Below are 14,657 nucleotides of genomic sequence, written 5' to 3' on the forward strand. Positions count from 1 at the left end.
CTCACGCCTGTAATCCCGGCACTTTGGGAGGCCAAGGCGGGCAGATCACCTGAGATCAGGAGTTCAAGACCAGCCGGGTCAACATGGTGAAACCCAGTCTTTACTAAAAATACAAAAATTAGCCAGGTGTGGTGACGGGCACCTGTAGTCCCAGCTACTCGGGTAGCTGAGGCAGGAGAATCACTTGAACTCAGGAGTCAGAGGTTGCAGTGAGCTGAGATCATGCCACTGCACTCCAGCCTGGGTGACAGAGCAAGACTCCATCTCAAAATAAAAATTTAAAAAAAATGGTTTTTCAACAGCTATTCCCACCCCTCTGCATGGAAATATTCACCCAGTCAATTGCTTTCCTAGTTTGGGTAATGGCCCTCTGGGAAGGACTGGAGTGGGGCACACAGGAGCAGCTGCAAACTATGTTTAGAAGCATGTCTGGGAAATGTCATGCAAGAAAAGACATATTTAAAGGTAGGCTTTGCATGAACGGAAAAGGAGGGTGATTCTATGTAGAGCAGAGCCTCTTACTTGGAGTGAGAGAAGCAGAAGTGGGAAAGCAAGAGGAATTATGCTTTTCATCAGCCAAATTTGCAGGTAGGAGGACTGACTAAGAAAAGGGAAGTCATCTTGGCTGAGGCTCATGAAACCAGGTGTAAAGAAAGTGGACTAGATGAATTTCATCCATTACAGGAAGAAGAGCCGTGAGAGATAATCCAGAAATCATTGGGATTTGATGGTAGAAGGTATTTTGGGACTATTCCATTTGAAATGAGAAGGTACCTGACATTCTTTGAATTCCTTTCAAGCAAAGGATTAAACTTACCCATGAGTTGACTCAGAAAAGCATAAAAAGTATTGTTGCTCTACTCAAAGTTTTATCTAACTCATTCTCACTTCTTATTCCATGATGAAATGACATAAATGAGGTTTGTTGTTGTTGTTGTTGTTGTTGTTGTTTTTCTGGACACAAGGCAAGGCAGCTACCTGGGCAGAGCTGTTTTATTTCTCTATGCCGTGGGGAGAAATTGGTTAATTGGCCATGGAAGGCAGCCATTAAGATGTTCCCATGTGAGTGAACTTTCCAGGGTTCCCAGCTTCTGCATCCTTCCCCATCCCTCATTTCCATTGTTGGTGATGACAATGTCTCTCCCATCAGCCTCATTAAGTTCTCTTTCTTTTATTAAAATTTGCTTTCAGGAAAAATTTTGAAAATGTGTCCAATAATGCCTGATTGGCCCCTTATCCTAAAGGCTTAAACTGGAGGAAGGAAGCTAAACTGAGAAATTTTGCAAATCATTGAGCCAAAAACATATTAATAGCAAGGATCTATCATTTATTGACTAGTATGTGGCAGGAAGTGCCCTTTTATTTAGGCAGGGAGAGTTGATGGGGGGAGTGGGGTTCATGCATCTTAAAGAGGTTCTATCTCCTCCTATATAAATCATGTAAGTCAAGAAATAAGGAATTGTCTTTGTTTGGTTATATTCAGGGGATTAAAGTATACAGCAGAAGATCCCAAGAGATCTTGGGATCAGTTTAGAGTAAGAAATGCCAATACCGCCGGGCGCGGTGGCTCACGCCTGTAATCCCAGCACTTTGGGAGGCCAAGGCGGGCGGATCACAAGGTCAGGAGATTGAGACCATCCTGGCTAACGTGGTGAAACCCTGTCTCTACTAAAAATACAAAAAAATTAGCCGGGGGTGGTGGCGGGTGCCTGTAGTCCCATCTACTCAGGAGGCGGAGGCAGGAGAATGGCATGAACCCGGGGGGCGGAGCTTGCAGTGGGCCGAGATCGCCCCAATGCACTCCAGCCTGGGCAACAGAACGAGACTCCATCTCAAAACAAAGAAATGCCAATACCAGGAGAAATAGAGCCAAATCATGAACATAAGCTAAACAAATGTTGGCAGTGTAGCCTAGTGGTTAAGAGCGCAGACTCTTAACTAGAACACTGCACTCCATGTCCTCACTCCAGACCCTCACTGTGGGGGTCTAATTTAACCCCTGTTACTTACCAGTGGCAGTCTTAAGGCATTCCTTAAGTTCGTTGTGCCCCAATTTGTTCATCTGTAGAAGGGGTAGGATGACAGTAGTGTCTACTTTATAGGCTTACTGTGAGCATTAAATGAGTTAGTACTGTATCTGTAAAGTGCTTAAAATGCTGCTCCAAAAGAGTTTGTTGAACACTTAAGAACTAATTTACTTGCATCTAAACTGACAGCTCTCAATAACTGGAAATGATCAAGCATAAGCCCTGGAATATAGGCAGGTCTCCACGAAGGCAAAAATGTTCATTTCTTTTGTTCAGCCCTGTGCCTAGATCAATACCTAGTGATCATGCTCAAGAAATATTGTTGATGAATCAATGAACCTACCGAGGTAGTTACATAAAAGAGTTCTGCATGAGTACAAATCTGGGCAAAGTGACCTCCAAGGAAATTTCCACTCTGTGATTTCCTTAAGGAACTGATAAATTGGTGTGATACAATATAAAAAATGTGCCTATATGATTTGAGAGAAACTTATTTGCTCTCTCTTTTTTCCTTCCTTCTTTCCTCCCTCCCTTCCTTCCTCCCTCCCTTCCTTCCTTCTCTTTCTTCTTTCTTTTTCTTTCTTTCTTCTCTTCTCTTTCCTTTCTTTCTTTCCTTTCTTTCTGCCTTTCTTTCTTTCTTTCTTCTTTTCTTTCTTTTCTGCCTTTCTTTCTTTCTCTTTCGTTTTCTTTCTTTCCTTCTTTTTTCCTTTAAGCAGAACATGTCTGTTAGATGAATGCCTTTTTCTAGTTAAAAGGTTAAACAGGAAAGTGAAGCACAATTATCAAGGGTCTCCAGTCATCTCCACATATTCCTAATCATTATCTTCTTTTACAGTTTCATATCTCCAGGCCTTTCATTGGGTCAGGTTGGCATTTGGCTGCCCTTTATGTGTGTGACAAGTGAAAATAAGGAAAGAAAAAAACTCAAGTGAAGAAAATCAGAATCTGTGCAGCAGTTCCGGGGCGTTTCAGCTACTTCCCACATCACCTGCCTCATCAAGCCCCAGCATCCATCTCCTTGCTCATCTTACATCCCGTGTGCATGACAGGCCTACCATTCGTTTATCAGAGCAAAGGCTCTCGCACTATTCTGGTTCACCCCCCATTTAGCCAGATATACAAGAATATCTACACAGATGACCTGCCTCACCTGGGAGCTCAGAGGAGCTCAGATTCCGTTACTATTGCACCAAGGACAGATCTCCCAGCAAGAATGACAGAAAAGACTAACTGCCCCCAAAATCTCCTTTCCAAAACACAATTCTCCTAATTCTCCCAAGAAACCAGAATGTGACTTCTCACCTCCCTAAGGACCTGAAAACAATTGGCCATTTCAGCTATTTAAATCAACTTTAAAAAATCCAACCCCCAAAATATTAAACCATTTTGGTTGGAATGATAACATAACTAACTTGCTGACAGCTACTTCTGCTATTTGCAAAAATGGAAAAAAAAAATACTTCTAATCAGGTCAAATCACTCTACCTTTGGGATTCTAAATTTACTCATATTCTCAAAGAAATATATTCAGTCATAGTGGGGAAAATAGGATTATTCCTTTAGCTCAATAAGCAACCAGAAGTTCTTTCTTCAAATCTTGACATTTAATCAATCAGAAATTGATTTTTGGAAAACTGTTTCCTATGAAGCTATCTCTGCCCACAGGATTTTTCTTTTACAGTCCAAACTGTAGAAGGAAATTCACAACCTGGACTTTCACCCCCATTGGTCAGAGTTTTACTGACCAATCCCACCTCTGCCTTACACCTAACAGAAGTTTATGCCTCTGTTTTCTCTTCACATGCCCCAACAGTTACAAATGGTTGTTATTATTAAGCATCTTTTATTTGCCTCTGATTATATGATCCCCTAAATTTTGACCTAATCACAAAAGATTGGTAAAATTTTTTAACATATTTGTGGGGAAAAGAAAGAGAGATCAGCCTGTTACTGTGTCTATATAGAAGGAAGTAGACATAAGATACTCCATTTAGTTCTGTATTTGAGATGCTGTTAATCTGTGACCCTACCCCCAACCTTGTCCTTGCAAGAGACATGTGCTGTGATGACTTAAGGTTAAAAGGATTTTGGGTGGTGCAGAATGTGCTTTGTTAAACAAGTGCCTAAAGGCTGCTTATGGTTAAAGGTCATCACCATTCTCTTTAATCTAGAGAAAAAGAAAAACATGTGTCTTCTGCCCGTCCCTGGGCGATGGAACATCTCAAAGCACAGCACCGGTGATGGTAAAGATAATTGTGAATAAATACTAAGGGAACTGAGAGGCCGGTGCCGGTGTGGGTCCTCTGTAAGCACAGCACCGGTCCCCTGGGCCCCGCTTTTCCTTCTCTACACTTTGTCTCTGTGTCTTATTCCTTTTCTCAAGTCTTTCGTCCCACCTAACGAGAAGCACCCACAGGTGTGGAGGGGCGGGCCACCCCTTCATCTGGCGACCAACGTGGAGGCGCTTTTCTCTAAGGTGAAGGTACGCTGGAGCGTAGTCATTGAGGACAAGTCGACAAGAGACTCCCGAGTACGTCTACAGTCAGCCTTGCGGTAAGCTTGTGCGCTCGGAAGAACCTAGGGTAACAATGGGGCAAACTAAAAGTAAATATGCCTCTTATCGCAGCTTTATAAAAATTCTCTTAAAAAGAGGGGGAGTTAAAGTGTCTACCAAAAATCTAAATACACTCTTTCAAACAATAGAACAGTTTTGTCCATGGTTTCCAGAACAGGGAACTTTAGATCTAAAAGATTGGGAAAAAATTGGCAAAGAATTAAAACAAGCAAGTAGGGAAGGTAAAATCATTCCACTTACAGTATGGAATGATTGGGTCATTATTAAAGTAGCTTTAGAACCGCTGCAAACAGAAGAAGATAGCGTTCCAGTTTCCGATGTCCCTAAAAGCTGTGCAGTAGATTGTGAAAAAGAGGCAGGGATAGAGTCCCAGAAAAGAAAAGAAAGTTCACACTGTAAATGTGTAGCAGAGCCGGTAATGGCTCGGTCAACGCAAAATGTTGACAATAATCAATTACAGGAGGTAATATATCCTGAAACGTTAAAATTAGAGGAAAAAGATCCAGAATTGACAGAGCCATCAGAGTCTAAACCACGAGGGCCAACTCCTCTTACAACAGCTCAGATGCCTGCAACCTTAGAACCTCAAATGCAGGTTAAACAAGTAGAAACTCCAAAAAAAGATCAAGTAGGAAAAGATAGAGTCTCTGTCACGGCAATGCCAATCCAAATACAGTGTCCACAATATCAGCAGGTAGAAAGTAAGATCCAGCCGCCTGTAGCCTATCAATACTGGCCGCCAGCTGAACTGCAGTATCGGCAGCCTCCAGAAAATCTATATGGACAGCCAGGAGCATTTCCAGTGCCACAGGGCAGGGTGCCATATCCTCAGCCGCCCACCATGAGACTTAATCCTACAGCACCGCCTAGTACACAGGGTAGTGCAATACATAAAATTATTGATGAGGCAAAAAAACAGGGAGATATTGAGGCGTGGCAATTCCCAGTAATATTAGAAGCAAGACCACCTGGAGAAGGGGCCCAAGAGGGAGAGCCTCCTGTAGCTGAAGCCAGATATCAGTCCTTTTCTATAAAAATGCTAAAAGAGATGAAAGAAGGAGTAAAACAGTATGGACCCAACTCTCCTTACATGAGAACATTGTTAGATTCCATTGCTCATGGACATAGACTCATTCCTTATGATTGGGAGATTCTGGCAAAATCATCACTCTCACCCTCTCAATTTTTACAATTTAAGACTTGGTGGATTGATGGGGCACAAGTACAGGTCCGAAGAAATAGGACTGCCAATCCTCCAATTAACATAGATGCAGATCAACTATTAGGAATAGGTCAAAATTGGAGCACTGTTGACCAACAAGCAATAATGCCAAATGAGGCCATTGAGCAAATCAGGGCTATCTGCCTTAGGGCCTGGGAGAAAATCCAAGACCCAGGAACCGCCTGCCCTTCCTTTAATACAATAAGACAAGGCTCTAAAGAGCCATACCCTGATTTTGTAGCAAGACTTCAAGATGCTGCTCAAAAGTCAATTACCGATGAGAATGCCCGTAAAGTCATAGTGGAGTTGATGGCATATGAAAACGCCAATCCGGATTGTCAATCAGCCATTAAGCCATTAAAAGGAAGGGTTCCCACAGGATCAGATGTAATCTCAGAGTATGTTAAAGCATGCGATGGAATTGGAGGAGCTATGCATAAAGCTATGCTTATGGCTCAGGCAATCACAGGAGTTGCTTTAGGAGGACAAGTGAAAACATTTGGGGGAAAATGTTATAATTGTGGTCAAATTGGTCATCTAAAAAAGAATTGCCTAGTCACAAATAAGCCAAATGTAACTACTCAAGCTACTACAACAACAGATAAAGGGCCACCTGGCCTATGTCCAAGACGTAAAAAGGGAAAACATTGGGGTAATCAATGTCATTCTAAATTTGATAAAAATGGGCAACCACTGTCGGGAAACGAGAGGAGGGGCCAGCCTCAGGCCCCGCAACAAACTGGGGCGTTCCAAATTCAACCCTTTGTTCCTCAGGGTTTTCGGGAACAACAACCCCCACTGTCGCAAATGTCTCAGGGATTAAGCCAGTTATCACAATACAGCAATTATCCCCCGCCACAAGTGGCAGTGCAGCAGTAGATTTGTGTACTTTACAAGCAGTCTCTCTGCTTCCAGGGGAGCCTCCACAAAAAATCCCCACAGGGGTATATGGCCCATCGCCTGAGGGGACTGTAGGACTAATCTTAGGAAGATCAAGTTTAAATCTAAAAGGAGTTCAAATTCATACTGGTGTGGTTAATTCAGACTATGAAGGCGAAATTCAATTGGTTATTAGTTCCTCAATTCCTTGGAGTGCCAGTCCAGGAGACAGGATCGCTCAATTATTACTCCTACCTTATATTAAAATTGGAAACAGTGAGATAAAAAGAACAGGAGGGTTCGGAAGCACTGATCTGGCAGGAAAGGCTGCATACTGGGCAAGTCTGGTCTCTGAGAGCAGACCTGTGTGTAAGGTCATTATTCAAGGAAAACAGTTTGAAGGGTTGGTAGACACAGGAGCAGATATCTCTGTAATTGCTTTAAATCAGTGGCCAAAAAATTGGCCTAAACAAAAGGCTGTAACAAGACTTGTCGGCGTAGGCACAGCTTCAGAAGTGTATGAAAGTACAATGATTTTACATTGTTTAGGGCCAGATAATCAAGAAAGTACTGTTCAGCCAATGATTACTTCAATTCCTGTTAATCTATGGGGTCGAGATTTGTTACAACAATGGGGTGCAGAAATCATTATGCCCGCTCCATTATACAGCCCCATGAGTCAAAGAATCATGACTAAGATGGGATATATACCAGGGAAGGGATTAGGAAAAAATGAAAATGGCATTAAAGTCCCAATTGAGACTAAGAAAAATCTACAAAGAAAAGGAATAGGGTATCCTTTTTAGGGGCGGCCACTGTAGAGCCTCCTAAACCCATTCCATTAACTTGGAAAGCAGAAAAACCGGTATGGGTAAATCAGTGGCCGCTACCAAAGCAAAAACTGGAGGCTTTACACTTATTAGCAAAGGAACAATTAGAAAAGGGACACATTGAGCCTTCATTCTCACCCTGGAATTCTCCTGTATTTGTAATTCAGAAAAAGTCAGGCAAATGGCGTATGTTAATGGACTTAAGAGCCATAAACGCTGTAATTCAACCCATGGGGCCTCTCCAACCTGGATTGCCCTCTCCGGCCATGATCCCAAAAGACTGGCCTTTAATTATAATTGATCTTAAGGATTGCTTTTTTACCATTCCTCTGGCAGAGCAAGATTGTGAAAAATTTGCCTTTACTATACCAGCCATAAATAATAAAGAACCAGCCACCAGGTTTCAGTGGAAAGTATTACCTCAGGGAATGCTTAATAGTCCAACTATTTGTCAAACTTTCGTAGGTCAAGTCCTTCAACCAGTTAGAGACAAATTTTCAGATTGTTATATCATTCACTATATTGATGATATTTTATGTGCTGCAGAAACAAGAGACAAATTAATTGACTGTTACACATTTCTGCAAGCAGAGGTTGCCAACGCAGGATTAACAATAGCATCTGATAAGATCCAAACCTCTGATCCTTTTCATTATTTGGGGATGCAAATAGAAAATAGAAAAATTAAGCCACAAAAAATAGAAATAAGAAAGGACACGTTAAAAACACTAAATGATTTTCAAAAATTGTTAGGCGATATTAATTGGATTCGGCCAACTCTAGGCATTCCTACCTATGCCATGTCAAATTTGTTCTCTATCCTAAGAGGAGATCCAGACTTAAATAGTAAAAGAATATTAACCCCAGAGGCAACAAAAGAAATTAAATTAGTGGAAGAAAAAATTCAGTCAGCGCAAATAAATAGAATAGATTCTTTAGCTCCACTCCAACTTTTAATTTTTGCCACTGCACATTCTCCAACAGGCATCATTGTTCAAAATACTGATCTTGTGGAGTGGTCATTCCTTCCTCACAGTACAATTAAGACTTTTACATTGTACTTGGACCAAATAGCTACATTAATTAGTCAGACAAGATTACGAATAATAAAATTGTGTGGTAACGACCCAGACAAAATAGTTGTTCCTTTAACCAAGGAACAAGTTAAACAAGCCTTTATCAATTCTGGTGCATGGCAAATTGGCCTTGCTGATTTTGTAGGAATTATTGATAATCATTACCCAAAAACAAAAATCTTCCAGTTTTTAAAATTGACTACTTGGATCTTACCTAAAATTACCAGACATGAACCTTTAGAAAATGCTCTGACAGTATTTACTGATGGTTCCAGCAATGGAAAAGCGGCTTACACAGGGCCAAAGGAGCGAGTAATCAAAACTCAATATCAATCAGCTCAGAGGGCAGAGTTGATTGCAGTCATTACAGTGTTAGAAGATTTTAATCAACCTGTTAATATTATATCAGATTCTGCATATGTAGTACAGGCTACAAAGGATGTTGAGACAGCTCTAATTAAATATAGCATGGATGATCAGTTAAACCAGCTGTTCAATTTGTTACAACAAACTGTAAGAAAAAGGAATTTCCCATTTTATATTACTCATATTCGAGCACATACTAATGTACCAGGACCTTTAACTGAAGCAAATAAAAAAGCTGACTTACTGGTATCCTCTGCATTCATAAAAGCACAAGAACTTCATGCTTTGACTCATGTAAATGCAGCAGGGTTAAAAAACAAATTTGATGTCACGTGGAAACAGGCAAAAAATATTGTACAACATTGTACCCAGTGTCAAGTACTACACCTGCCCACCCAAGAGGCAGGAGTTAATCCCAGAGGTCTGTGTCCTAACGCATTATGGCAAATGGATGTTACCCATGTACCTTCATTTGGAAAATTATCATATGTTCATGTAACAGTTGATACTTATTCACATTTCATATGGGCAACATGCCAGACAGGAGAAAGTACTTCCCGTGTTAAAAAACATTTATTATCTTGTTTTGCTGTGATGGGAGTTCCAGAAAAAATTAAAACTGACAATGGACCAGGTTATTGTAGTAAAGCTTTCCAAAAATTATTAAATCAGTGGAATATCACACATACAACAGGAATTCCTTATAATTCCCAAGGACAGGCCATAGTTGAAAGAACTAATAGAACACTCAAAACTCAGTTAGTTAAACAAAAAAAGGGGGGAGACAGTAAGGAGTGTACCTCTCCTCAGATGCAGCTTAATCTAGCACTCTATACTTTAAATTTTTTAAACATTTATAGAGATCAGACTACTACTTCTGCAGAACAACATCTTACGGGTAAAAAGAACAGTCCACATGAAGGAAAACTGATTTGGTGGAAAGACAACAAAAATAGGACATGGGAGATAGGGAAGGTGATAACCTGGGGAAGAGGTTTTGCTTGTGTTTCACCAGGAGAAAATCAGCTTCCTGTTTGGATACCCACTAGACATTTGAAGTTCTACAATGAACCCATCGGAGATGCAAAGGAAAGTGCCTCCACGGAGACGGAAACACCGCAATCAGGCACCATTGATTCGCAGGATGAATCAAGTGGTGATATTAGAAAAACAGATGAAGTCACCACGCACCAAGAAGGCGGAGCTGCCAACCTGGGCACAGTTAAAGAAGCTGACACTGTTAGCTAGAAAAAGCCTAGCTAGCACAAAGGTGACACAAACCTCAGAAAAAATGCTGTTTGCAGCTTTAATGGTTGTATCAACGGTGGTAAGTCTCCCCATGCCTGCAGGAGCAGCTGCAGCTAATTATACCTACTGGGCCTATGTGCCTTTCCCGCCCTTAATTCGGGCAGTCACTTGGATGGATAATCCCATTGAAGTATATGTTAATAATAGTGTGTGGGTAGCTGGTCCCACAGATGATCGTTGCCCTGCAAAACCGGAGGAAGAAGGAATGATGATAAATATTTCCATTGGGTATCGTTATCCTCCTATATGTCTCGGGAGAGCACCAGGATGTTTAATGCCTGCTATCCAAAATTGGTTAGTAGAAGTACCTACTCTCAATCCCACCAGTAGATTTACTTATCATATGGTAAGCAGTATGTCACTCAAACCACAGGTAAACTATTTACAAGACTTCTCTTATCAAAGATCATTAATATTTAGGCCAAAAGGAAGACCTTGCCCCAAGGAGATTTCCACAGAAACAAAAGATTTAGTTTGGGAAGAATGTGTGGCCGATAGTGCCGTGATTTTACAAAACAACACATTTGGAACTGTTATAGATTGGGCACCTCGAGGTCAATTCTACCACGATTGCACAGGACAAACTCAATTCTGTCCCAATTCACTAGTGAGTCCAACTGTTGATAGTGACTTAACAAAAAATTTAGACAAACATAGGTACAAGAAATTTCAGTCTTTCTACCCTTGGAAATGGGGAGAAAAGGGAACCTCTACTCCAAGACCAAAAATAATAAGTCCGGTTTTTGGTCCTGAACATCCAGAATTATGGAGGCTTACTGCGGCTACATACCACCTTAGAATTTGGTCTGGGAACCAAACTATAGAAACAAGAGATTATAAAACATTTTACTCTATCAACCTAAATTCCAGTCTAACAGTTCCTTTACTAAGTTGTGTAAAACCCCCTTATATGTTAGTCATAGGAAATGTAGTTATTAAACCAGACTCCCAAACTATAACATGTGAAAATTGCAGATTATTTACTTGCATTGATTCAACTTTTGATTGGCAGCACCGTATTCTGCTTGTGAGAGCAAGAGAAGGCGTGTGGATCCCTGTGTCCATGGATCGACCATGGGAGGCCTCGCCATCCATTCATATTTTGACTGAAGTATTAAAAGGCATTTTAAATAGATCCAAAAGATTCATTTTTACTTTAATTGCAGTGATTATGGGATTGATTGCAGTCACAGCTACAGCCGCTGTGGCAGGAGTCGCATTGCACTCTTCTGTTCAGACAGTAAGCTTTGTTGACAATTGGCAAAAGAATTCCACAAGGTTGTGGAATTCACAATCTGGCATCGATCAAAAATTGGCTAATCAAATTAATGACCTTAGACAAACTCATTTGGATGGGAGATAGGCTCATGAGCTTGGAACATCGTTTCCAGTTACAGTGTGACTGGAATACGTCAGATTTTTGTATTACACCCCAAGTTTATAATGAGTCTAGACATCACTGGGACATGGTAAGACGCCATTTACAGGGAAGAGAAGATAATCTCACTTTAGACATTTCTAAATTAAAAGAACAAATTTTTGAAGCCTCTCAGAGTCACTTAAATATTGTGCCTGGAGCTGAGGCGTTAGATCAAGTGGCAAAAAATCTTTATGGATTAAACCCCACGACTTGGATTCAGTCTATTGGAAACTCTACTGCAGTAAATTTTGGAATTATGTGTCTCTGTTTGATCGGTTTGTTTTTAGTGTGCCGGACCAGTCGAAGAATCCTGCGCCAAAATCGAGAGAACGAACAAGCCTTCATCGCCATGGCACATTTATATAGAGGAAAAGGGAGGGAGAATGTTGCGGGAAGTCAGGGACCTTGAACTGAGGGACTGGCTGAAGCCACAGCAGAAAAGCATAAAATATGAAGATTTCATGGACATTTTATTAGTTTTCCAAACTTTATACTTTTGTAATATCTTATGTCTTTACTTTAATCTCTTAATCCCATCATCTTCTTTGTAAGCTGAGGAGGATATATGTCACCTCAGGACCCTGTGATGATTGCCTTAACAACACAAATTGTTTGTAAAGGACGTGTGTTTGAACAATACGAAAACTGGGCATCTTGAAAAAAAAAAAAAAAGAACGAGATAACAGTGGTGTTCAGGAAACAAGGGAGGTAACCTTAAACTGGCCGCCGGTGAGCCAGACGGAACAGAGCCATATCTTTTCCTTTTGCACACAAATAGGAGAGATATCGCTGAATTCTTTTTTTCAGCAAGGAATATCCCTGAGAAAGAGAATGCGCTCTGAGGGTAGGCCTATAAACGACCCCCTTGGAGGCGTGCCGCCTTTTACGGTTGAAGCCGAAGGGATGAAATAAGCCCCGGCCTCCTGTAGTGCTCCCAGGCTTATTAGGATGAGGAAATTCCCACCTAATAAATTTTGGCCAGTCAGGTTGTCTGCTCTCAAACCCTATTTCCTGATAAAATGTTATCAATGACTATGCGTGCCCAAAAATTTCATTGGCAATTTTAATTTCAATTTTAACACCGACCTGTGAACTCATCCTGCCTCCACTTGCTTTGTGATATTCTATTACCTTGTGAAGTATGTAATCTCTGTATCGTGATGACAATGGTAGTCTTGTTGAAAAGAAAAGGGGGAAATGTGGGGAAAAGAAAGAGAGATCAGCCTGTTACTGTGTCTATATAGAAGGAAGTAGACATAAGATACTCCATTTAGTTCTGTATTTGAGATGCTGTTAATCTGTGACCCTACCCCCAACCTTGTCCTTGCAAGAGACATGTGCTGTGATGACTTAAGGTTAAAAGGATTTTGGGTGGTGCAGAATGTGCTTTGTTAAACAAGTGCCTAAAGGCTGCTTATGGTTAAAGGTCATCACCATTCTCTTTAATCTAGAGAAAAAGAAAAACATGTGTCTTCTGCCCGTCCCTGGGCGATGGAACATCTCAAAGCACAGCACCGGTGATGGTAAAGATAATTGTGAATAAATACTAAGGGAACTGAGAGGCCGGTGCCGGTGTGGGTCCTCTGTAAGCACAGCACCGGTCCCCTGGGCCCCGCTTTTCCTTCTCTACACTTTGTCTCTGTGTCTTATTCCTTTTCTCAAGTCTTTCGTCCCACCTAACGAGAAGCACCCACAGGTGTGGAGGGGCGGGCCACCCCTTCAATATTAATAATATTTTGTTCATGTGTCAATATCTTAGCATGTATCAATTAAGACAGAGGTCTTAACGTTCTCTTTTTGAAAGAGAATATTAAGATTCAGAGATATTAAGAGATTCTCCCAGGATAACAGTTAGGTAACGGAGCTGGATTTTAGTCCAGGTCTGTCTGCAGCTCTAATGTATATACACCCTTTGTATAGCATGTCACGAATTCAGCATAAAGGGATCTTCAGTGATCTAAGTCAGGGGTCAGCAAACCTTTTCTAAAAAGGAACAAATAGTAATATTTCAGGCTTTGTGGACCCTATGGTCTCTATCATAACTGTTCAAATCACCATGTAGTGTAAAAGGAGCCACAAGCAAAATATAAACTAACCAATGTGGCTGTTTTATGGGATTTTTTTTTAACTCTTTATTTACAAAAGCAGGTGGCAGGTCAGAACTCGCTTATGGACCATAGTTCTCTGACCCCTGACCTGAGGAAATCTTATATTTATGGACAACATTTAGACTGTGACCTGCCGAGTAGGAACGAGAAGCTCTGTCAACTGAAGATCAAAGCTGGAGTTCTGAAAGCCAAAGTGCTGTCTGGTGTTAATGATAAGTGAAATAGTTAAAGTTAGAAGATCCCAGGTATAAGAAGCACAAAGAATAATGACCGTAGACTCCTGAACAAGAGTGTCTGGACTTCTGGCTTAGGCACTCTGGCTGTATGGTCCTGGCCAAGTTACCTAATCTCTCCAGGCTTCCATTTTCTTATCATTCAATGAAGATAATAGAAGTATTTTCCTCAGAGAGCTGTAAGAATAAAATGAGCTAACCCATGTCAAGCACATAGAATAGGGCCCAGCCTATATTAATTTATCAATAAATGCCAGCTACATGTTAGTTCTCTACATTTTTATTCATTATCATAAAATGTTTATCTACAGATTGGCATTGTAAGGATGGAGTTAAAGTTGTATATATGTGAAGGGAAATTATTCCTGTTACGATTGATCTGCATCACATTACCCCAAATTTGATGGCTTAAGTAAGAACATTCATTTTGCAAACAAATTTGAAATTTGAGGAGGGCTTGTCTGGGAAGACTTGTCTCTGCTCTGTGTGGTATCAGCAGGGGGAGGCTTGACGGACTGGCACATGCCCTTCCAGAATGGCCCACTCTCATGTCTGCAAAGTTGTGCTGGCTCTTGGCTGGGAGCTCAGCTGGGGCTGAGTGCTAGGGTCCCTG

At 41.1% G+C, this 14,657-nt stretch overlaps 2 protein-coding genes across 4 annotated transcripts in view; one reads left to right on the forward strand and one right to left on the reverse strand.

Annotated features, from left to right (window-relative positions):
- The window catches only part of LOC129460298 (putative uncharacterized protein CLLU1-AS1), a 41,575-nt gene extending 39,513 nt beyond the window's left edge, over positions 1-2,062 (reverse strand). Inside the window, exon 1 of the mRNA XM_063614298.1 lies at positions 2,011-2,062. Coding sequence (XP_063470368.1) covers positions 2,011-2,062 — 52 coding nt within the window. The remainder of the gene's footprint in view (positions 1-2,010) is intronic.
- A 7,840-nt stretch (positions 2,063-9,902) lies between these two features.
- On the forward strand, positions 9,903-12,743 carry LOC134732031 (endogenous retrovirus group K member 8 Rec protein-like). 3 transcript variants are annotated; one of them, XM_063614294.1, is made up of 2 exons: positions 9,903-10,302; positions 11,991-12,743. In XM_063614294.1, exons 1-2 carry the CDS (start codon positions 10,042-10,044, stop codon positions 12,252-12,254), a joined length of 525 nt encoding a protein of 174 aa, XP_063470364.1. In that variant the 5' UTR covers positions 9,903-10,041; the 3' UTR covers positions 12,255-12,743. The 3 variants fall into 3 exon arrangements, with proteins under 3 accessions (XP_063470364.1, XP_063470365.1, XP_063470366.1); XM_063614295.1 differs by having other exon boundaries at positions 9,903-10,245; XM_063614296.1 differs by lacking the exon at positions 11,991-12,743 and adding an exon at positions 11,316-11,480 and having other exon boundaries at positions 9,903-10,413.
- The last annotated feature ends 1,914 nt before the right edge of the window (positions 12,744-14,657 follow it).

Source organism: Symphalangus syndactylus, chromosome 13, assembly GCF_028878055.3.
Source record: "Symphalangus syndactylus isolate Jambi chromosome 13, NHGRI_mSymSyn1-v2.1_pri, whole genome shotgun sequence".
In the NCBI taxonomy this organism is placed as follows: domain Eukaryota; kingdom Metazoa; phylum Chordata; class Mammalia; order Primates; family Hylobatidae; genus Symphalangus; species Symphalangus syndactylus.